Here is a 24,799-nt window from a genome sequence, read left to right as displayed (position 1 = left end):
TATTCCGTTGCCTACCTACACGGGGATCGCCGGATCGAATCCCCGTGTTACCTCCGGCTTGGTCGGGCGTCCCTACAGATACAATTGGCCGCGTCTGCGGGTGGGAAGGCGGATGTGGGTGTGTGTCCTGGTCGCTGCACTAGCGCCTCCTCTGGTCGGTTGGGGCACCTGTTCGGGGGGGAGGAGGAACTGGTGGGAATAGTGTGGTCCGCCCACGCGCTACGTCCCCCTGGCGAAACTCCTCACTGTCAGGTGAAAAGAAGTAGCTGGTGACTCCACATACATCGGAGGAGGCATGTGGTAGTCTTCAGCCCTCTCGGGATCGGCAGAGGGGGTGGAGCAGAGACCGGGATGGCTCAGAAGAGTGGGGTAATGGCCGAATACAATTGCGGAGAAATCCCCCCCCCCAAAAAAATGTAAATTAAATTAAAAAAGAAGGCTAGATCAAAAGCTAGTATATGGCTGGACCGTGTATGGTCAGTGTTCGAAATTGTCAGTCTATCATGTGAATTCCTGGATATTACATGTTTATCTGCAATTTTCTGTAGTCTTCCCAGTAATGTTTGTTGTTAAAGTGTACTGAAGTAGCATATCACATGACATTTAACCATGTCATGTGATATGCTACTTCAGATATGCTACGTCAAGGTATAGAAAAGGTTATAAATGCAGTTGCTACAACAATACTTTCCGCTCATATCTTGGGATGTTTGATTTGAAAGAGAACTTAATTTAATCGTAACTATACCTATTTTTATTATCGGTTACCTCCCCCTCCTCGTTAATCTCGCTCTATGTGCGGATGTCTCGTTTTTCTAACAGTCACTCTGTATTAACTGGCGAATCCACAAAAAGATTGTGCAGCTTTTGATGCTGCTAAACCTGCACAAATGACTGACATCTCGGAGTGGATGGCGACACACCACCTGAAGCTCAGTCTGGACAAGACAGAGCTGATGTTCCTCCCGGGGAAAGGTTGCCCGCATCGAGACCTGGCCATCACCATTGACAACACCATGGTGACAGCAACTCAGACTGTGAGGAATCTGGGTGTGATCCTGGATGACCAACTGTCGTTTGCTGACAACGTTGCATCGGTTGCTCGCTCCTGCAGATTTCTCCTCTATTACATCAGGAGGATTCGCCCATTCCTCACTGACGAGACGGCACAGGTGCTCATCCAGCCTCTGGTCATCTCCCGGCTGGACTACGGCAACTCCCTCCTTGCTGGCGCCCCGGCGTCGGCCATCAGACCTCTGGAGCTTGTTCAGAAAGCTGCAGCTCGTCTGGTGTTTAGCCGTCCTAAGTTCTCCCACACACCTCCCCTACTCCTGTCCCTACACTGGCTCCCAGTAGCTGCTCGCATCCAGTTTAAGACTCTGGTGCTAGCCTACAGGGCAGTGAAAGGAACAGCTCCTTCCTATCTCCAGGCCATGATCAAGCCCTACACCCCCGCCTGACTACTTGGCTCTGCTGCCTCGGGACGCCTGGTTGCCCCGTCGCTCAGAGGCCCCTGCTGTCGATCGACCCGGTCCCGGCTCTGTTCTCTCCTGGCCACACAGTGGTGGAATGAACTCTCCACTGATGTCAGGACAGCGGAGTCGCTGCCCATCTTTCGGTACAGGATGAAAACTCACCTCTTCAAGAACTGCTATCCTGTTACTTGTTCTTAGCACTTATTTTATTCACTCATTTAAAAAAAATCTCTTTCTTGCGCTTTTACTTTAGCACTGGTTTTGCTCTTAGATGCTTGTTTAGATGCACTTATGACCTCTGATGACTAGTAGTTCTCCTGATCTCCTACGTTAAATGATGCTCTTATTGTAAGTCGCTTTGGATAAAAGCGTCGGCTAAATGACTGTAATGTCATGTAAAACAAACCGTGTAATTCTCCAAAACACCCGCAAAAGGTGAAATGCACCCCTAACTGTGCTGCCAAGCAAATAGCGCCTCAGTGCACCGTAATATGCATGCATTTGGTACAAAATTGGCCCCTTGCTATGCAAATGAGCTTCACTGCAAAAAGAAAAATAAAGTTCAATTCACAAACATAGGCTCCAGCATCCCTGCGCCCCGGGAGCAGGGTACGCGGTTTGGATAATGGATGGATGGCAATTCACAAACACCAGCGTGAACAGCCACACACAGTTAAAGTGAAAATTATTAGCCTCTTCAGAGAGTTGGTGGAAACTGGCGCCAAGACTTCCAGATCATGGCAGCAGTGATTGTAGCCAGGAGACGGCATCATCATGCCAGGCGTGCCCCTGAGCAGACATTTAGCAGGAGAATGTCGCTTTCTGATTTAACTGAGACTGAAATCATTCGCAGATAGGTTTCTTGGCGCAGCCACATTTATACTTTGTCATATGGATAGTTGCACTCCACTGCAAAACCTTATAGGTCTGTTTTGCACAACATCTGTTGTGAATCAGACCTTGAGATGGGGCAGACAGCAGTTACAAATGATGTGCAGTAGGCAGGCTCGATGTCATCCTTGATGTCATCATGTATAGCAAGAACTGTTAGACCTGACAACCTGTATCTGCGAATGATTTCGGTCTCAGTTAAATCAGAAAGTGATATTCTCCTGCAAAACCCAGCCACTGAGGATGCACAAGCCAGTGCATTCTTAGTGCCGGTCCCAAGGCTGGATAAATGTGGAGGGTTGCGTCAGGAAGGGCATCTGGTGTAAAATCTTTGCCAAATCAAATATGCGGATCATAAATAAGATTTCCATACCGGATCGGTCGAGGCCCGGGTTACCAATGACCGCCACTGGTACTGTTAACCAGCAGGGTGCCGGTGGAAACTATGCTACTGTTGGGCGAAGGAGGGGGGTGCATTCCAGAGGCAGCGAGCGAGGAGGAAGAGTAGGAGTGTGGAGGTGAGAGTCAGAACTTTGAATGTTAGCACTATGACTGGTAAAGGGGGAATGCTGGCTGTTATGATGGAGAGAAGAAAGGTAGGTATACTGGGTGTGGAAGAGACCAGGTGGAAGGGGAGTAAGGCCAGGAGTATCGGAGGTGGGTTCAAACTCTTCTACCATGGTCCGAATGGGAGGAGAAATGGGGTAGGGGTAATTCTGAAGAGTGTGCAGGAGGTGAAGAGAGTGTCAGACAGAGTGATGAGTATGAAGCTGGAAATCGAAGGTGTATTGCTGAATGTTATCAGCGCATATGCCCCGCAAGTTGGGTGTGAGATGGAAGAGAAAGAAGAATTCTGGAGTGAGTTGGACGACATGGTGGAGAGGGTACCCAAGGAGGAGAGAGTGGTGATTGGAGCGGACTGCAGTGGGCATGTTGGTGAAGGGAACAGAGGTGATGAGGAGGTGATGGGTCAGTATGGTGTCAAGGAGAGAAATGTGGAAGGACAGATGTTGGTGGATTTTGAGAAAAGGATGGAAATGGCTGTGGTGAATACATATTTCAAGAAGAGGGAGGAACACAGGGTGACGTACAAGAGTGGAGGAAAGTGCACACAGGTGGACTATATCTTATGTAGAAGGCGCCATCTAAAAGGGATTGGAGACTGCAAGGTGGTGACAGGGGAGAACGTAGCTAGGCAGCATCGGATGGTGGTCTGTAGGATGACTTTGGAGACCAAGAAGAGGAAGAGAGTGAAGACACAGCCGAAGATCAAATGGTGGAAGTTGAAGAACGGAGACTGTTGTGTGGAGTTCAGGCAGGAGTTAAGACAGGCACTGGGTGGTAGTGAAGAGTTGCCAGATGGCTGGACAACCACTGCAGAAATAGTGAGGGAGACAGCTAGGAAGGTACTTGGTGTGTCATCAGGACAGAGGAAGGAAGACAAGGAGACTTGGTGGTGGAATGAGGAAGTACAGCAAAGTATACAGAGGAAGAGGTTGGCAAAGAAGAAGTGGGATAGTCAGAGAGATGAAGAAAGTAGACAAGAGTACAAGGAGATGCAGCGTAAAGCAAAGAGAGAGGTGGCAAAGGCAAAGGAAAAGGTGTATGGTGAGTTGTATGATAGGTTAGACACTAAGGAAGGAGAAAAGGACTTGTACTGATTGGCTAGACAGAGGGACTGAGATGGGAAGGATGTGCAGCAGGTTAGGGTGATCAAGGATAGAGATGGAAATGTGCTGACAAGCGAGGAGAGTGTGCTGAGAAGGTGCAAAGAATACTTTGAGGGGCTGATGAATGAAGAACATGAGAGCGAGAGAGAAGGTTGGATGATGTGGGGACAGTGAATCAGGAAGTGTGGTGGATTAACAAGGAGGAAGTGAGGGCAGCTATGAAGAGGATGAAGAGTGGAAAGGCAGTTGGTCCTGATGGCATACCTGTGGAGGCATGGAGGTGTTTAGGAGAGATGGCAGTGGGGTTTTTAACTAGACTGTTTAACACAATCTTGGAAAGTGAGAGGATGCCTGAGGAGTGGAGAAGAAGCATACTGGTACCGATTTTCAAGAACAAGGGTGATGTGCAGAACTGTAGCAACTACAGAGGTATAAAGTTGATGAGCCACAGCATGAAAATTTGGGAGAGAGTAATAGAAGCTAGGTTAAGAGGAGAGGTGACGATCAGCGAGCAGCAGTATGGTTTCATGCCACGAAAGAGCACCACAGATGTGATGTTTGCTTTGAGAATGTTGATGGAGAAGTATAGAGGAGGCCAGAAGGAGTTGCATTGTGTCTTTGTGGATTTAGAGAAAGCATACGGCAGGGTGCCGAGAGAGGAGGTGTGGTATTGTATGAGGAAGTCGGGAGTTGCAGAGAAGTATGTAGGAGTGGTGCAGAATATGTATGAGGGAAGTGTGACAGCGGTGAGGTGTGTGGTTGGAATGACAGATGGGTTCAAGGTGGAGGTGGGATTACATCAAGGATCGGCTCTGAGCCCTTTCTTGTTTGCAGTGGTGATAGACAGGTTGACGGACGAGATCAGGCAGGGGTCTCCATGGACGATGATGTTCGCAGATGACATTGTGATCTGTAGCGAGAGTAGGGTGCAGGTGGAGGAGAGCCTGGAGAGGTGGAGGTATGCACTGGAGAGAAGAGGAATGAAAGTCAGTAGGAGCAAGATGGGATACCTATGCGTGAATGAGAGGGAGGACAGCGGAATGGTGAGGATGCAAGGAGTGGAGGTGACGAAGGCATATGAGTTTAAATACTTGGGGTCAGCTGTCCAAAGTAACAGGGAGTGCAGAAGAGAGGTGAAGAAGAGAGTGCAGGCAGGGTGGAGTGGGTGGAGAAGTGTGTCAGGAGTGATTTGTGACAGAAGGGTACCAGCAAGAGTTAAAGGGAAGGTTTACAAGATGGTAGTGAGACCAGCTATGTTGTATGGTTTGGAGACAGTGGCACTGATGAAAAGACAGGAGGAGGAGCTGGAGGTGGCGGAGTTGAAGATGATAAGATTTTCATTGGGAGTGATGAAGAGGGACAGGATTAGGAACAAGTATATTAGAGGGACAGCTCAGGTTGGACGGTTTGGAGACAAAGCAAGAGAGGCAAGATTGAGATGGTTTGGACATGTGTGGAGGAGAGATGCTGGGTATATTGGGAGAAGGATGCTGAATATGGAGTTGCCAGGGAAGAGGAGAAGAGGAAGGCCAAAGAGGAGGTTTATGGATGTGGTGAGGGAGGACATGCAGGTGGCTGGTGTGACAGAGGAAGATGCAGAGGACCGGAAGAAATGGAAACGGATGATCCACTGGGGCGCCCCCTAACGGGAGCAGCCGAAAGTAGCAGTAGCAGATATTCTCCTGCAAAATATCCTTTCACGAGCACGCCTGGCACGACGATGCCTTCGTCTGACTACAGACACTGCTGCCATGATCACTGGGACGTCTGGGCATCAGGTTCCACCAACTTGCTGAAGACGCTAATAATTTTCACTCTTAACTGCGTGTGGCTATTGTGGCGCTGGTGTTTGTGAGTTGGACTTTTTTTTTTTTTGCAATGAGGTTAATTTGCATAGAAAGGCGCCAATTTTGCATGCAGACTTCAAGCCCGATAATGTAATGATGGTGCGCTATTATAAACAGCCTCTAAAGATCAAGATTATGACTTTGGGCTTGCCTGCCATGTGTCAGAGACAAGGCTGAGCTTCGGATCCTGTGGTAATTATTAGCATGAGGAACTGACGCCGTTTCTGGTTGTATTTGTTATGGCAGATGCAACGTCAACTTTTTTTCTTTTTCTTTTCACAAAGCACCTCTCAAAGCACAACTCAGGCTAACCACAGGCTGGGACAGTGCACTTCCTCATGTTTGGGCTACTGCCCCAAAGGCCCAGTCTTTCTTAAGCCTTAACCATCTGAACAAAACTGGGAGCTAGTGGAAAGCAGTGGGAACAATGGTAATGTGACCCCTCTACCTAGTAAAAGTGACTAATTAAAGTATACAGAAATGGAATGGGGCCAATTTGCGCCAATTGTATGCGTATTACCTCATTTAAATACATGTAAATAGCACCGGAGCGCACAGGCGCTATTTGCTTGGCAACGCACTTAGTGGTGCATTTCACCCTTTGCGGGACTTTGGAGAATTACAAGGTTGGTTTTTGTCTTGTTTGTGCAGGTTTGGGGGCCGCAAAAGCTGCGCAACCCCCCCCCCTCCCCAATTGTACTTGGCCAATTACCCCACTCTTCCGAGCCATCTCGTCGCTGCTCCACCTCCCTCTGTCGATCCGGGGAGGGCTGCAGACTACCACACGCCTCCTCCGAGACGTGGAGTCGCCAGCCGCTTCTTTTCACCTGACAGTGAGGAGTTTCAGTATCAGCTCCTTCACGCCTCAGGGCGCATGCGCTTCCGATGGCTTTACGGTCGCTCCATCCCACTTCTGACACCAATGTAGCGAATTCGGGGGGGACAACGCAACCACAGGAACTGCCGCGGCCGGGACGCGAACCCGTATCGCCTTAATTACTAGTGAATTAGTAATGATCAATATGTAATTTTAGTATGGAGAACATATTCTAAGTAACAAAAACTTAATTTAGAGTAATGTAACACTATGAACACTTGTAGTTTTGTGTGTTGTTATGTAAGAACAGAGCATATTCATTAAGTGTTAGTAAGGGAGAATAACTCTTCTTGTGGTACTACCACCTTATAAAGGCCATACTAAGCAAAGCATATTGAGATGGTACTACTAATAAGCAATAATTCTGAGGTTATAGAGGGAAAACTCATAGTTAATGGCTTACTGGTTGTATAATAAGGCCATGCAGAATAAGGCATTAATGAGTACGTAATAATGACCAATTACGAGCCAATATGTTGCTAATTTGCATGCTAATAAGCACATAATTAATGGTGACTACGTTCCCCATACTAAAGTGTCACCAAACTTTTTACTGGCATAACAATAAAAAAGAAACCAAGTATAGTGAATGTTGTGCAAGCTCCACATGTGTTCACGTAAAGGGGACTGGATTTAGGACGGACAGTGAAATGGTTACAACTTGCAGGGGCGGATCTACAGGGTGGCAACAGGGGTGGCAGCTGCCACCTCTGGGACACAGTCTTGCCACCCCTGTTGCCACCCCATTTATAAATCAGATAATATGTTTTTAAAGTATATTTTATGTACATGCATGGTGAAGGTCAATGAGACCCCGCACCAAACTCATCTCAAACAGAAGTCGCCGATTTAGAATCCCCCTCTCCCTCACAGGCGCGGATCTACAGGGCGGCAAGGGATGGCAGCTGCCACCTCTGGGACACAGTCTTGCCACCCCAGGAAAAGATCTCTAGATCCACTACTGGGTACAACGAGGAAAAGAACGGCTCCCGCCGAGTACGACTCGGTTCCCTTCGTTAGCACCGAAGAGCCGCTCAAAAGAACGGGATCGTTTGCGAACGTCACATCACTGGTGTGGATGATGTTTTCACAACAGTAGCTGCAATAATAGTTTGCCAGTGGCTAAACCATTTTGGTGGGGAATGTGACGATGAAGCAGTGAGCTGTTGTCCTGATTTTGCGTTAAATATGGCTCTGGGATGGCTGTGCGCTGCTGAACACGTGGCAACATTAGCGTTGCTATTGCTTGCTTGCCACTACAGTGTTACTGTATTGCAAACTGGTAGTTCAGGCTAATTGAACAAGAAAAGTTTGTATCTAATCCCACATGCACTAGCTGGCTTATGTTTGAATTATAGCGCTACCCCGTGGGCAGGCAGCAGAAAGAGTGGGGTTTCGAAACTGAATACAATGTATCACTTAAGCGATCAAGCTCCAAACAGAACGCTACATTGAGACTACCTAACGGCAACAAAGTAAAAAGATGGGGCGGACACGTGTCAATAACGTGTTTTATTGTATTCAAACCGCAAATACAGGCATACGGAGCTGCGCTCTTATAGCACTATACAGTACACCCCTGCACACACACATATATCTATATATATCATTGTTGCCTCCCCCCCACTTCTGAAATGATTCCGGTGCACCTGGGGTGAATCCTTATGCAATCAAATATTTTGTGTTTGATCATTGTAATACATTTAGGCTAATTTGCAGTTATCTGTTTTTCACTTTGACACGGAAGAGTCTTTTTCTGCCAGTCGGCAACCAAAAAAAGCCAAATTAAATCCATTGGGATTCAATGTTTAAAACATAAAAACTTATAGGCACTGCAACAAGGCAAAATACTGTGATAAGCGTGCCTTGATTTGTAGTGCTTCTGTAAGACAGTCCGTTTAAGTTTAATTTTGACCTGATTTTCCAGCAAGTAAAATGAAAAATGTTCTCGTCCCAACCGCACGACCTTCTACGGGCTTTGAACATAAATTATGTTTAACCTTATCTATCGATCTATTTATTTATTTATATGTTAAATGTGCTTAGTAGTACACATGGATATCAGCATTACCTATTTTCCATGTAGACCTTGCCATGCTTTAATTATCACTCAGTAAATTAATCCTCCTTGTGTCTTAACATCATTAGTTACACGAACTCTTCTTGCAGGCTGCTAGTGTACCTGGTGCCACCCTTCCTTCCTGATGCACACGCGCATACCTTCTTTGTGATGTGTTTATGTGATGGCCTGCTATCACTTATTAACAGCGTCTTTCCTGACGCTCAATGAAAGAGCTGTTCTGTTTCACTAGTGATTTTGGCCTAACTGGACTCTGTTCTGTGTCTGTCCTCCAGAGGTGATCTATGAGGACCTCCAGTATCTGTCAGTATCCGCCCTGGTGCTGGCCTGCCTGGTCGGCCTCGGCATGCTCGCCATGTGGCTCCTGGACAAAGCCTACAGGAGGATCCTGGCATGGAAACAACAGAGAGCAAACAGATGCAGGACACGGGAGCAAGGTAACGCAGGATGCCTAATGCCCCTTTCCCACTGGACAAAAAAACAATTAACAGTCGTTAACATCTGGTTTTTGTCTTTAGTGGGAATGGTTACAAATTACAATCACTATTTCGGTCCCTGTGTAACCTACTAAATGCTCGCTGGCCGATCGGTCGAGGAGTCGGCCCCTTTAGTCGAGCGGTTAGCGATGTCGCCTCGTGGTGTAGTACAACTCGGATCAAATCTGGCAATGGGCAGAAAATATGCTCGGTTACATCGGTGGCTGCGGTGGGGTCCGGAAGTGTCCGGAAGCGTGCAGATCCTCAGAAGTCTCTTCCGAGCTTGGGAATAATGAAGCGTGAGGGTGCGCCTCCGGGAGAGGGTTGACTACTGTAACCTACAAAAAGACTCACTGGTCGATCGCAACGGGGGCCGGCCCCCCTTGCGATCAGCCAGTGAGTCTTTTTGGAGCCTGACAGTACGCCTTGTCCATAGCAGAGTGGCTGGAGTTGGCCTTCAGCCAGGCTCAACTCGACAGAGGTTTGCGAGAGATAGAAACTGCATCATGACGAGGGTAGTTGCCACCATGCCTACGCAGTGGGTACGTTGGAATGGCTGAATAACCCCACTGAGAGCCATCCAAAGTTGGTGCCACATTGGAGGGGCCCCTATCGGGTCGTTCAGGTGCTGGCTCCTGGTGGCGAAGCCGCCCTGACGTACCACATCGTCAACCCCCTGGACTGATTGGAACGGGCCCAGGTGGTTCATCACGATAGGTTGAAGCCCTACACTCTGCCTTTGCCGGCACAGACTGTTCCTGCCATTCCTACTTCCTTCGCGCCTCCTCCTGGTCTGGAGGCTTCAATGTTCCCTTGGTTTCCTCAGGTTGGGGAGCAGCCTCAGGCTGGAGGACTGGACAATAGACTGGGTGGGGATTCGTTGGGGCTTGAACCCATGCAGCCTCGCAGGGGACAAATGGTGCGCCCCCTCTCGTACCTCCAGGATTCTGTCATGTTTTGAGTTTTCTGTGTAATAACAAACTTTTATGTGCTTTTTTTTATTTTCAAATTTAACAAACACATAAACACCCCCACAAATGGCAACAGAAAGACACACACAAAAAAAAGCTCACCCCAAAAATCAACTACAGACACTGCAATATGTAAAAGTTATATTGAAAGGGGAAAAAAGTTAAATGAAAATAAATAAATAAATAAATAAATAAATAAATAAATAGCCACGATAACAAGTATGTATAAAGCCACAGCATGACGATATGGGAAAGAGTTGTTGTTATTCGTCCGTCGCAGCGACGAGGACCATCTAGTCATCCTGTGATGGATGACTGATGACTTGCGCGGTGATTAAAGTGAGGAAGAGTTGCGCATCATCAACCCCACTCTTTCGTCCGAGACCACCCACTACCGGTGGCAAGACTAGCGAGGCAACTGGCAATGGAGACGGATGCAGATTGTTCCTCAGGGTTTCTTCCCGAAGTCTTTCCCGTAGACGAGTATATCCGCAAGGCAGCGGAGGTTTTAAATCAGAGCTTTCCTTCTCCTAGATGAACTGCCCGACAGGCTAACGAGCTTCATCTACCCGGGTTTGAAATCAGAGCTGTCCTTCTCCTAGACTGACTGCCAATCAAGGCTAACAAGTCCTATCAACCCACCCGGTTATACCGTCGGGGACCCGGTCGCCCCTGCAGCAGACTTGGTGAAAACAGGAGGTACCACGAGAAGGTGCTGCTGCGGACACATTTTGCGTAGGCGCGGCCATATGCTAATGTCCTGATAGACCTGTGCGATCACTACACCAGGAAGCGAGAGGCAACCGCACCGCTCCGCATTCCTTTTGGCAAGTAGGACATCTGGCCCAATACTCACCACCTCCCAAAAAAAGGGAAAGAGTAATAGAAGCTAGGTTAAGAGGAGAGGTGATGATTAGCGAGCAGCAGTATGGTTTCATGCCAGGAAAGAGCACCACAGATGTGGTGTTTGCTTTGAGAGTGTTGATGGAGAAGTATAGAGAAGGCCAGAAGGAGTTACATTGTCTCTTTGTGGATTTAGAGAGAGCATATGGCAGGGTGCCAAGAGAGGAGGTGTGGTATTGTATGAGGAAGTCGGGAGTTGCAGAGAAGTATGTAGGTGTGGTGAAGGAAATATATGAGGGAAGTGTGACAGTGGTGAGGTGTGTGGCTGGAATGACAGATGGGTTCAAGGTGGATGTGGGATTACATCAAGGATCAGCTCTGAGCCCTTTCTTGTTTGCAATGGTGACGGACAGGTTGACGGACAAGATCAGGCAGGAGTCTCCGTGGACTATGATGTTTGCGGCTGACATTGTGATCTGTAGTGAGAGTAGGGTGCAGGTGGGGGAGAGCCTGGAGAGGTGGAGGTATGCACTGGAGAGAAGAGGAATGAAAGTCAGCAGGAGCAAGACGGAATATATATGCATAAATGACAGGGAGGACAGTGGAATGGTGAGGATGCAAGGAGTAAAGGTGACGAAGGTGTTTGAGTTTGAATATTTGGAGTCAACTGTTCAAAATGTGGAATGTGGAAGAGAGGTGAAGAAGAGAGTGCAGGCAGGGTGTAGCGGGTGGAGAAGAGTGTCAGGAGTGATGTGTGACACGAGGGTGCCAGCAAGAGTTAAAGGGAAGGTTTACAAGATGGTAGTGAGACCAGCTATGTTATATGGTTTGGAGACAGTGGCACTGACGAAAAGACAGGAGGTGGAGCTGGAGGTGGCAGAGATGAAGATGATAAGATTTTCATTGGGAGTGATGAAGGACAGGGTTAGGAACGACTATATTAGAGGGACAGCTCAGGTTGGACGGTTTGGAGACAAAGCAAGAGAGGCAAGATTGAGATGGTTTGGACATGTGTGGAGGAGAGATGCTGGGTATATTGGGAGAAGGATGCTGAATATGGAGCTGCCAGGGAAGAGGAGAAGAGGAAGGCCAAAGAGGAGGTTTATGGATGTGGTGAGGGAGGACATGCAGGTGGCTGGTGCGACAGAGGAAGATGCAGAGGACAGCAAGAGATGGAAACGGATGATCCTCTGTGGCGCCCCCCAACGGGAGCAGCCGAAAGTAGTAGTTGAATAAGTATGTATGAATTCACAAGAACACGACAGGAAGCAAGCAAAGATTACAAACAGGTAGAGTAATCAGCCAACGCCCCGCAGGGACAGACAAGTGGGTCAAAGTCCCCGCAGGAATGAGTGCAAAGGCCTCCAGAATGTGTCTGATCCATTTTTTAAATCAGGAGTCAGTTTCTCCAGTTATCTGCTTTTTTGTTTTTATAGTTGTGCAATGTGTTTTCAGTTTGTTTTGTGTGTGTAGCGCAGGTATATTTTTACTATTGTTATATTACTGCGGGTGTTATTTTGTTGTTGCAGACAGTAATAGGTAGGGGTTACCTCCCTGTGTGTGTGTGTGTGTTTATGTTTCTGACCGCTTAGTGGTGATCCCTCTGGGTGCGGTAGCCCAGACAGGAGTTTTTGAGGCAGGCTATGTTTAGGGCACCTTTTCCAGCCCCTTCCCCTACTTGAGTGAGCAGAGTGGATCCATCCGGATACTGAGACTACTGCATGACAATATGTCAGCCACAGCACTCAGTGGCAGTGGAGATGAAACGGAACCCATCAGGGTTCACACTGGAGTCAAGCAGGGCTGTGTCATTGCTCCTACCCTGTTCTCCATTTTCATTTCTGCTATCCTCCATCTTATGGGTAAACACCTGCCACAAGGAGTCAGAATCATGTACAGAACCGACGGACAACTCCTGAACATCAACAGATTCAGGGCTAAAAGCAGAACCACCACCATATCCATCATGGAGTTGCAGTATGCCGATGACAATGCCCTTGTGGCCCATTCAGAAGACGACCTACAGTGCATTCTGGATGCTTTTGCCAAGGCATACAAGCAGCTTGGTCTGGCCCTTAACATAAAAAAGACCCAGATCCTCTACCAGCCACCACCCCTATGTTGACAAAACCAGACTGGCAAATGTGGACCACTTTACATACCTTGGAATCCTCCTATTCTCCAAAGCTAATATTGATGTGGAAATACACCACCGCCTCAGTTGTGCCAGTGGGGTTTTCTCAAGACTGAGGAAAAGGGTCTTTGAAAACCGCGACCTCCAGGCCAGGACGAAAATTCTGGTCTACAGAGCAGTGGTGTTGCCCACCCTATTGTATGGATCAGAGTCCTGGACCATAATCAGCAGGCACCTGAAGGCATTAGAGGCACATCATCAGAGGGGCCTCCGAAAAATCCCACCCGAAGACCCACAAGCACCAAGAAGGAAGACAGTCATACTCAACCCCGAGTGACCGCCGATGATGATGATGATGATGATGATGATGATGATGTGTGTGTTTTGCTGGGTTTTTTTTGTGGGAGCATATTTGTTCAGTTTATGGTAAAATGGGGATGTTTCTACCTCCTCCCTCTTGGAAACATCTTCCGGCAGTATGGAATCCATTTCCACTGCTATGCTGATGATACACAGATTTATGTGTCCACTAAGCCCATTTCCACCCTCCCCTCCAGTACCCTCACTGCTTGTCTCCATGATATACAGATATGGACGACTAACAATTATCTGAAATTCAACAGTAGTAAAACTGAGCTACTCCTCATTGGCACTAAATCCACAATCTCAACAACTAATATTTGCTCACTCCCCATTACTGGAGCCACCATACCCGTCTCCGCTCAGGCTAAGAGCCTTGGTGGAGGCTCTTGGTGTTATCCTAGATAGCACACTTTCCTTTTCCAGTCATATAAACAATGTCTCCTGGATTGCCTTTTCGATCTGTGAAACATCTCCGGACTACGCCCTGCTTTAACACAACACTCCACGGAAGTCTTAGTCAATGCTCTGGTCACATCATGCATTGACTACTGCAGTGTGTCCCTGGCAGGCATCCCCAACAACCTTGTTCACCGACTTCAACCCATCCAGAATTCTGCAGCACAGATTATAACACGTTCAGAGTCCACTGACCAAGTCTCGCCCCTCCTGTTTCAATTACCCTGGCTTCCTGTGTCACAGCGGATTGATGAAAAGTAATTAATCAAATTCATCTTCTTTCTTTTTTTACTCCTGCTGGCGTATGCTCTATTGGTTATTGTGTTGTACTGTTGATTGCACTAAGGTTTTTTTTACAGCTTTGTTTTATTGTATTTGTTATAAGGTGACCTTAAGTGTTACGAAAGGCATCTTTAAATACATTTTTATTAGTATTGTTGTTGTTGTTATTATTATTATTCATTATTATTGTGACTATTCATTATAATTATTATTATCATTATTACTATTCATTATTATTATTATTCATTATTACAGAGATGTAGCCCAGCATAAGGTGACCACATTGTTAGGAGCAAAGCCGATGGTAGCATACTGCCCCCCCCCCCAAAAAAAAAACAACTGGCGACCCTCGACACGTAACTGACATCCATCTTCCGTTACACTCCTCTGCTGTCATCTTCGGCTGCAGCTCGGACGAGGGAATTCTGCCAGCAGTTTGTCATTAAAATGTTTTGTTGTTTTTGATAAAGCCGTCGCTAATTTTAGCTGCAATAATATTATGAGATGAAAAGTTGAGATTTACTTCTAGGGCAGTGTTTCTCAACCCTGCCCTCAAGGACCCCCTATCCTGCATATTTTCTTTGCAACCCTGAATAGGTACCTGTTTGTAGTTATTCAACCAGTCAGCAATGAATTTTGTCAGATGTTGCACACCTTGCACAATTAAGTGCTGCGAGATGATTGGTCGAGTAAGTACAAGCAGGGTTACAATGAAAATCTGCAGGATAGGGGTTCCTTGAGGACTGGGTTGAGAAACACTGTTCTAGTGGCTTTCATGTGATTAAAACCTTCCGAATAAGAACGAAGAGACTGGACCGCTCGTTTCCATTCATAAGTTCCGGTGGACATCTGGTCACCTCAGATGCAGCATATTGGTTTCCTGTGTCTGCTGTGAGTAGTGGTGAGCTGTGGGTTTAAATGGGCTGAACACCCCATACACACACACACACACATGCACGCATGCACACCTGCACGCACACACATGCAAGCAAACACACACACACACGCACACATGCATGCTTTAGTCATGATTGTCAGCTGATAGTTTCTGAGCTTCGAGTGGACAACGTCTTCCTGTCCCACCAAGCTTACAGGATTATTTTTGCATAAATTCTTGCAGATGCTCACCATCCCCTATCGTCGTTGGATTATGAGGGCCGCTTTATAAGATTAGGCTATATCTGTGTGACTACACTTTAAAGCCACCTTAAAATGGGCTGCTGTTATCCATGTCTGATAATGCGTGGCCGTACTTGGGGGAAGTCGAGGTCAAAGTTTAAACGTTTATGAGAGATGGCTGCTGGGATCGGCTCATGTGGGTTTTTCGTTTTTCTAAAGACGCTTTCAAACTCGGAGAAAATAGCATGAGCTGAATACATGAGATGATAAATACAGGAGAGGAGTACAGAGGAGGAATACATGAGATGATAAATACAGGAGAGGAGTACAGGGGAGGAATACATGAGAGGAATGCATGAGATAATAAATACAGGAGAGGAATACAAGAGAGAGTACAGGAGAGAGGAATACAAGGACAGGGAAGAGTACAGGAGATGATAAATACAGGGGAGAGGAGTACAGGGGAGGAATACAGGAGATGATAAATACAGGGGAGAGGAGTACAGGGGATAGTACAGGAGATGATAAATACAGGGGAGAGGAGTACAGGGGAGAGTACAGGAGATGATAAATACAGGGGAGAGGAATACAGGGGAGAGTACAGGAGATGATAAATATAGGGGAGAGGAATACAGGGGAGAGTACAGGAGATGATAAATACAGGGGAGAGGAGTACAGGGGAGAGTACAGGAGATAAGTACAGGAGATGATAAATACAGGGGAGAGGAGTACAGGGGAGAGTACAGGAGATGATAAGTACAGGAGAGAGGAGTACAGGGGAGAGTACAGGAGATGATAAGCTAAATGGAAATCAGGTTTATCTTCCTCTGTATCTGTAGACCTGGTGTAAAGCTATATGGAGGATTGGGGGCCAGATTAAAGTAAAAATCTTGCCTAGTTTTGTGTTGATCCACTGAGGAGTAAGGGAGTCGGTCATAACAGGTCAGTTTATATAAGAATGTCTAAATGAGAATTTACACGGGAGTCACTTATCATCCCCCAAGGAGTTAAATTGCTCAATTTGGTTGCTGTTCTGAATGTTTCTCCCAATAAACTGCTGATAAAGCTTGAGTGATTTTTATTTAAATCAGTTTATTGAGCGTCCGGGTAGCGTAGCGGTCTATTCCGTTGCCTACCGATACATGGATCGCCGGTTCGAATCCCCGTATTACCTTAGGCTTGGTTGGGCGTCCCTGCAGACACAATTGGCTGTGTCTGTGGGTGGGAAGCCTGATGTGGGTAGGTGACCTGGTCGCCGCACAAGCGCCTCCTCTGGTCGGCCGGGGAGGGGGAACTGGGGGGGAATGGCGTGATCCTCCCATGCGCCGCATCCCCCTGGTGAAACTCCTCACTGTCAGGTGAAAAGAAGCGGCTGGCGACTCAAAGGGTATGGGAGGAGGCATGTGATAGTCTGCAGCCCTCCCTGGATGGGCAGAGGGGGTGGAGGAGAAACCAGGACGGCTCGGAAGAGTGGAGTAATTAGCCAAATACAATTGGGGACACAAAAAAAAAATAATCAGTTTAGCAGTCCTCTGTTGTACAGCAGCAGAAACAACACGCAATGGAGGCCATCGTGTACCAAGCCGGGAGGAAAAATAGGAATAGTGATCTTCTTATACAGTGTTGGGAGGGTTACTTTTAAAATGTACTCCACTACAGATTACATGTCATGAAATGTCATTTGTAACGTGTTCCGTTAGATTACTCAGTGTGAGTAACGTATTACAAATACTTGGGATCTACTCATATATTTTCGTAATGTGTGTGTGTGTGGTGTTAGTGTAGATAGCGGGACAGAAAACTAAAGCACTTATGATCCTAATGCTTTTTGGAGGTGGTAGGTATTGTCTCAGAGAGTAAGGGGAAAAATCCCAGAAAATTAAAATTATGCATAATTATGCATAAATATGCAAAATGTGCCTTTTTCTAAAAATGTCTAAAAACCACTTTTCTCGGCATTTCAGGTGATTCTGAGCATCTTTGATTTTTTTCACCTATATATATAAAAAATTTCTGGGACTTAGAAATGTTTTGGCATTATGAAAAATAAATGCATTTTTGCAAAAATGCACTTATGAGCCTCCTTTTTTTTGGAGGTGGTAGGTATTGTTCCAGAGTCAGTGGCAGTGGAGTTTCTAACTAGATTGTTTAACACAATCCTGGAAAGTGAGAGGATGCCTGAGGAGTGGAGAAGAAGCATACTGGTACCGATTTTCAAGAACAAGGGCGATGTGCGGAACTGTAACAACTACAGAGGTATAAAGTTGATCAGCCACAGCATGAAGATTTGGGAAAGAGTAATAGAAGCTAGGTTAAGAGGAGAGGTGACGATCAGCGAGCAGCAGTATGGTTTCATGCCACGAAAGAGCACCACAGATGCGATGTTTGCTTTGAGAATGTTGATTGAGAAGTATAGAGAAGGCCAGAAAGAGTTGCGCTGTGTCTTTGTAGATTTAGAGAAAGCTTATGACAGAGTACCGAGAGAGGAGGTGTGGTATTGTATGAGGAAGTCAGGAGTTGCAGAGAAGTATGTAGGAGTGGTGCAGGATACGTATGAGGGAAGTGTGACAATGGTGAGGTGTGCGGTTGGAATGACGGATGGGTTCAAGGTGGAGGTGGGATTACATCAAGGATCGGCTCTTAGCCCTTTCTTGTTTGCAATGGTGATGGACAGGTTGACGGACAAGATCAGGCAGGAGTCTCCATGGACGATGATGTTCGCGGATGACATTGTGATCTGTAGTGAGAGTAAGGTGCAGGTTGAGGAGAGCCTGGAGAGGTGGAGGTATGCACTGGAGAGAAGAGGAATGAAAGTCAGTAGGAGCAAGACGGAATACCTATGCGTGAATGAGAGAGAGGACAGTGGAATGGTCAGGATGCAAGGAGTGGAGGTGACAAAGACATCTGAGTTTAAATACTTGGGGTCAACTGTCCAAAGTAACGGGGAGTGCAGTAGAGAGGTGAAAAAGAGAGTGCAGGCAGGTTGGAGTGGGTGGAGAAGAGTGTCAGGAGTGATTTGCGACAGAAGGGTACCAGCAAGAGTTAAAGGGAAAGTTTACAAGATGGTTGTGAGACCAGCTATGTTATATGGTTTGGAGACATTGGCACTGACGAAAAGACAGGAGGCGGAGCTGGAGGTGGCAGAGTTGAAGATGCTAAGATTTTCACTGGGAGTAACGAAGAAGGACAGGATTAGGAACGATTATATTAGAGGGACCGCTCAGGTTGGACGGTTTGGAGACAAAGCAAGAGAGGCAAGATTGAGATGGCTTGGACATGTGTGGAGGAGAGATGCTGAGTATATTGGGAGAAGGATGCTGAATATGGAGCTGCCAGGGAAGAGGAGAAGAGGAAGGCCAAAGAGGAGGTTTATGGATGTGGTGAGGGAAGACATGCAGGTGGCTGGTGTGACAGAGGAAGACGCAGAAGACAGGAAGAAATGGAAACGGATGATCCGCTGTGGCGACCCCTAACGGGAGCAGCCGAAAGTAGTAGTAGGTATTGTTCCAGAGAGGACCAGAAAAATAGCAGAAAATTAAAATAATTATGCGTAATTATGCAAAATATGCATTTTCTAAAAATGGCTAAAAACCACTTTTTTCAGCATTTCAGATGATTCTGAGCATTTGGGGGAGGGAGTTGGAGTGGGGGGGGTTTAGGGGATTAGCTGGCAGAATGAAGAGGAGGAAGATTTAGACGGGTGGATAACCAAACCACTACATTGTAGCGGGGTTCTTCTATTACTTTAATATTTCTTACATTTTGTGTAAGAGTATATGTAGCAGTCACACAATACTCCTTACTTGAGTAGAGTATTCTGTTTCTTCTATTGTATCAACTGGCTGGGTGCACTTGAGTCACCTTAGATATTAACAAAGGCTAGAAGAGTATGCAAACGCAAAAGGTATATGATTTGTTTACCTGGTAAAGAAAGAAGAGAACTTTGCCATGTCCTTTTCTTTATTTCCATAGCTGTTAGAATGAAAACCCTTTAGACAAAGGTGAAAATATCGCATACCGTTTACTGAAGTTACTGTTGAACTAACATTTAGGTGTCACTTTCGCTGCTTTTTGTGTCGCAATCCTCTTAAAACGAGAACGGCACCAAAGGGAAAAAAGCTGAAGTAATCCATTACTTTCAAGGATGTAACTGTATTGTGAACACCATACATTTGTATTTGAATAGTTACTCATACTTTGTATTCTAAAGCCGTAACGCCGTTACTTGTATTCCGTTACTCCCCAACACTGCTCTTATATTATTTTGAGACGTCGACCAGTACTCACCACGAAGGGACTCCCAGACCACTGGCAGGTCGTTATGGCAGGTCGAAGGTCAGTCCTTCTGCAGTCTGGACTTCCTGTGTTGGCGTTTGAAAAAGGGACGTTGTGTTTGTGCGAGTGTTTTCTCCCAACTTCTGAGCGTTTTGCTTTGCTGGGCGGTATGAAACGGGCTGGTGCATTGGTAAAAAAGAAATCGAGAAGGTCAACACAGATTACTTGTATCCCTAATAGCCAGTAATTGCTCAGATTACTTGCGACGGTTGGCTCAGTCCCTATCTGCAGCGCTTTGAATTTACCGTCGATGGAGAAGCCAGAGAAAGAGCACATTCACTCGTTTAAGAAACCGCTTGCTAAAATGGTGCACAGACAAACCGCTGAAGGCATGGAAACGCCACAGTGCACGTTTCACTTCAACGTACTCTTTACATTACCGACGAGAAACCACACGTCTTACAGAACGATAGTTAAAAGGTAAGACAGTCGTGAGAGATAAACACAAAAAAAATGATACCGAGTATATTCTGACGACAGCGAATAAATATTCTCCCGTGTTGGGCCAAATGAAATTCACAGAAAAGGCCTCTTATCAACAAAACATTGTTTATTTTTTAACTTTACTCTCCTTTTCAGTTGCCTTGGAATTCAAATTATGCCAACTTTTCATTTCATGGCTGTCACTGCATGAAATGTGCGTGTACAAGTAGTCTAGCGTGGGTGTGTTCGAGTACAAAGGCCTATAAATTCCATAGCTTGATTGCAGTAGCATGTGACTGATGCTCCTTATTGTGACATGCACGACTCGCCAGCCAACGCCTCGTGTAGACTTTTAATCCACGTTGCAGCAGAAAACGTCCTCTGTGGTATTCCTTTCACAGCATTGTGGGACAGGTTAGGACTTCTTTGTGAGCTATGCACCATGACAAAGGCAGATTCTGACTCGTTCTTGTTTTTCTCCCCCCACGCAGAAAATGAGGCAACTGAGCTGCAGCCTCTTTGACGGACATGGGACGTTGCGTGATGGACATGGGACACCTCCACTTGACGTAAACTGCAGTCGACTGCAAGTCAGACCCGTTGAAGCCGCAGCAGACAGACTGTTTCTGTCAGCTCTGCTTGCTGGTTTACATATTTTGTGACTCTAGTAATTGAGAGGTGCCTTCTCGGTGCCTGACCGGGCTGGGCTTAGCCAGAGACACGAAGGACTGTCGATCACAGGCAACTCCAAGTACCAAGACGAAGTTTACATTTTAATTTGATTACACTTTACTTCCAACACCACCACTGTCATTGGATTGAACATGCAAAAAAAACAAAACAAAAGAAAATGGAAAACAATAACCCTGAGGACACTGGGGGAAAAAAAATGACATATTTATTATCAAAGCAAACGAGTTCTGTGTCTTTTCCTGAAACTGTGAAAACAGAAACTTTAAGTCCAAGAGGAAATAAAGTGAGATACTCACAACATAAATGAATGACAACGTTGTCAGACAAGTTTACTACCAAAAGGAAACTAAACACACTCTATATATATATATATATATATGTGATTTCTTTAACAGGTTTGTACTGTCTCAAAGAATTTACTTGACCTCACTGGATTTTATATATATATATATATATATAGTGTTTTTTTCCCCGAAACCGTCAATGGTGTTATAAGTGCTCAACTAATGAGGAGCATAACAACACAGATACAGGAAAAAATGCATTAAAACTGTTTTAATGCATTTTTTAAGGCATTAAAAAAGAGTTCTAACATTCTGCAATGCATTAAAACTTTTTTTCCTGTATCTGTGTTGATATATATATATAAATATATATAAGACAAAAAAATGGTCATGCACAGATGTGATTAGGACTGAGGTATCCAAAGTAGTGGGGCTTTATGGGGCATTGCTGTATCTAGACAGAAGTCTGTGTCTGTAGCATGTGAGAAGCAGAAGGGGTGGTAGGTGAGAGTCAGTGGCAGTGCTCCAGAAGTCCATAAGCTGGATCAATGAAAAGTGTCCCGTAGTAGCATTAAGGACAAACTAAAAGGTAGGCAAGAATGCTGTGGGTGGTTTCTTCAGCAGTTTGTTGGCGTTTCTGCTGAATACCTGTGGAAACTCTGAATAGAGTGGGTTTGAGGTTTTCTATGGTGTGCAGACCTCTTAATGTACAACTGCTGAAATGTGCTTACTTAAAAACATGTTTTTGTTTTGTTTTGTTGGTCTGGTGTCAGAGCCAGTGTTTGTAAAAGTCCTCAGATTCAGTTCAGCGCCTGTAGTACCATTTAAGGGCAGGGCGTGAGGGCTGCCATGAGGAGCTCCATCTTGTAAACAAAGTTCCTGCCCTCCATTTTGCTCCAGTGCACCTCCTTGTAAGGCCCCCTGAGGTGGCTCCACTTGGCATCCTGGATGACATCGCTCTTGGGCAGCTCTTTGCTCTGGCTGTGGGGGAACTGGACCAGAACTTTGCACCCACTTTCCGGGCCATTACGCACTGGAGGGGAAACCAGGCAGGCGTGCAGAGAGACAGACACACACAGACACGTTGTTAGTTAACCATGGCTGTATGGTCATTATGTAAGCAAACAAGAAAGTGTTCTTTTTTTTAGGATACCCCCCCCCCTTCGAAGCTGTCTCGGTTGCTCCACCCCCTCTGCTGATCCGGGGAGGGCTGCACACTACCACATGCCTCCTCCGATACATGTGGAGTCGCCAGCCGCTTCTTTTCACCTGACAGTGAGGAGTTTCACCAGGGGGGACGTAGCGCGTGGGCGGATCACGCTATTCCCCCCAGTTCCCCCTCCCCACGAACAGGCGCCCCAACCGACCAGAGGAGGTGCAAGTTCAGCGACCAGGAAACACACCCACATCTGGCTCCCCACCCTCAGACACGGCCAACTGTGTGTGTAGGGACGCCCGACCAAGCCGGATTCACGGCGACCAACATGGGGGTTCAAACCGAAGATGTCAGTAGGCAACAGAACAGACCGCCACACCACCCGCATGCCCGAAAGTGTCATTATGAAGTAAGGTTAGGGTGCTGAGAGAGTGAGCTAGATGTGTAGAATAAATATCCCATGATGAAATGTGAAGATAAACCCATTCAGTTGGAAGTGAAGGTAATCATGCTCCTGAATGGAAAGGGTCCGGGGGGGCTAACCCCGACTTTTACTAACACTCTGATTCGTGTTGGTCTCTTACCAGCCCTGTACCATTTGAGGTGTGTAATGAACCCAATATAGCTAGGTATGTTTTCTCGTACGTTAAGCGTTAACGTTCTACTTGCACCACCAATGCTAGAGACTAGAGGCCTGATATGGAACTGTAGGTGTACGTTTTTACTTGGCTCACTTTGCACAGGGATAAATCACAGCAATAAATTCGTTACGGAGTGATAAAAAAACAAAACGGCCATGTCTCTGCATTTGTGCCTGTCCTTATATACATGAATTTCAGTTGAAAAACAGACAAAAGAGTAACTCAAAACCAAAAAGGAATGTTTTCTTGTCTTGCTCGTCTTACCTGAAATGGCATACTCCCCGTTGGAGGAGGTGACGGTGATGGCGGAGGCATTTCCGATGCTCTCCACCGCGCCCAGGCCCACATGGTTGCTGAAGCTCAGGACATGCCAGCCCATTACCTTAGCCAGCTGCTGCACAGCGTGCACCTGATGCTGCGACATCTGCATTGACAACAAACAGACAAATGTTGGCGCTGTTGCAGGTAACTGAAGAGCCGTCCATCCATCCATCCATCCATCCATCCATCCATCCATTATCCAAACCACTTATCCTGCTCTCAGGGTCGCAGGGATGCCGCAGCCCATCCCAGCAGTCATTGGGCGGCAGGCGGGGAAACACCCTGGACAGGCCGACAGGCCATCACAGGGCCCACACCCACACACACACACCTAGGGATAATTCAGTACGGCCCATTCACCTGACCTACATGTCTTTGGACTGTGGGAGGAAACTGGAGCCCCCGGAGGAAACCTACATAGACATGGGGAGAACATGCAAACTCCACACAGAGGACGACCTTTAAGGTTGGACTACCCCGGGGCTCCAACCCAGGACCTTTTTGCTGTGAGGCGACCGCGTTAACCACTGTGCCGCCAAAAAAGAATCTGTTCATCTGAGACCAAAACAAAAACAACTATAGATGCAGTACAGAATGTTTTACTTTCCTGAAGCATCTTATGAGGAGTAAGCAGTAAATACCAGCAGCGGGTGCTGGATATTAGTGACTGAAATAAAGTGAATGCTGATATTTCAATAATTTTAGGTACTTGAAAAATCTGTTTTTAATGATGCTGGCTCTTTCGAGTCTGTCCTTCTTTAAAATGTTATGTCTATATCCTTATGCCTTCATACTGAGGACCCCACCAAGTTGCTAACTTGTAAACTTACTTTGGCAACCAATAAAATGGAACCTTTTTTTCCACCATCGTAATGAGGTCACTTCATGCTGCACCATGCAAGCAATGAGTCGTGTGTATGGGTCAGTGTTGTAGTACTCGAGTCCAGGACTTGTACTCGAGTCCTGGTTTTCAGGACTCGTGACTCAAGTTGGACTTGAGCACTGATGACTCAGACTTGGACTTGGGACTCGAGCATTGACTGCATTTGGACCCGGAAGTTGGAGATGAGGACTCAGACTTGTTAATTGATAAAGACAGTTTTTTTTGGTTTTGTTAGTTTTTTGTAATAATTTGGCATAAGATATTGACAGCTATACTAATACCGTGACATTATTCAATTTGGTGCAAGGGCAGACTCGTGTGCTCCACCTACATGCAGATTCACGTGCATATCCTCATCCAAATCCTGTTGGAACTGGACCCTTGACTCAGACTCAGGTAATGGGGACTTGACTTGGACTTGGACACTGGGGAATCGGGATTTAGTGACTCGACTACAACACTGGGTTATCATTTGTGTTTTCATTAGCGCTGGCACTGAAATCAAGTCTAAAAAGGCTCGCAGAAAAGCTACAATGTAGGGCGTCCGGGTAGCGTAGCGTACTGGCCATGTCTGCAGGT

At 46.4% G+C, this 24,799-nt stretch overlaps 2 protein-coding genes across 2 annotated transcripts in view; one reads left to right on the top strand and one right to left on the bottom strand.

Annotated features, from left to right (window-relative positions):
• The window catches only part of LOC130115817 (V-set and transmembrane domain-containing protein 5), a 27,869-nt gene extending 6,561 nt beyond the window's left edge, over positions 1 to 21,308 (top strand). The window contains exons 3-4 of the mRNA XM_056283666.1: positions 9,116 to 9,277; positions 20,734 to 21,308. Of these exons, the coding sequence (XP_056139641.1) occupies positions 9,116 to 9,277; positions 20,734 to 20,765 (194 nt within the window). The 3' untranslated portion in view covers positions 20,766 to 21,308. The remainder of the gene's footprint in view (positions 1 to 9,115; positions 9,278 to 20,733) is intronic.
• The window catches only part of med17 (mediator complex subunit 17), a 20,423-nt gene continuing 16,925 nt past the window's right edge, over positions 21,302 to 24,799 (bottom strand). The window contains exons 12-13 of the mRNA XM_056283665.1: positions 23,281 to 23,440; positions 21,302 to 22,252 (exon numbers count right to left, since the gene is read on the bottom strand). Coding sequence (XP_056139640.1) covers positions 22,044 to 22,252; positions 23,281 to 23,440 — 369 coding nt within the window. The 3' untranslated portion in view covers positions 21,302 to 22,043. The remainder of the gene's footprint in view (positions 22,253 to 23,280; positions 23,441 to 24,799) is intronic.

Source organism: Lampris incognitus, chromosome 7, assembly GCF_029633865.1.
Source record: "Lampris incognitus isolate fLamInc1 chromosome 7, fLamInc1.hap2, whole genome shotgun sequence".
Lineage (NCBI taxonomy): Eukaryota > Metazoa > Chordata > Actinopteri > Lampriformes > Lampridae > Lampris > Lampris incognitus.
This window is presented reverse-complemented; position numbering and strand designations above follow the sequence as displayed.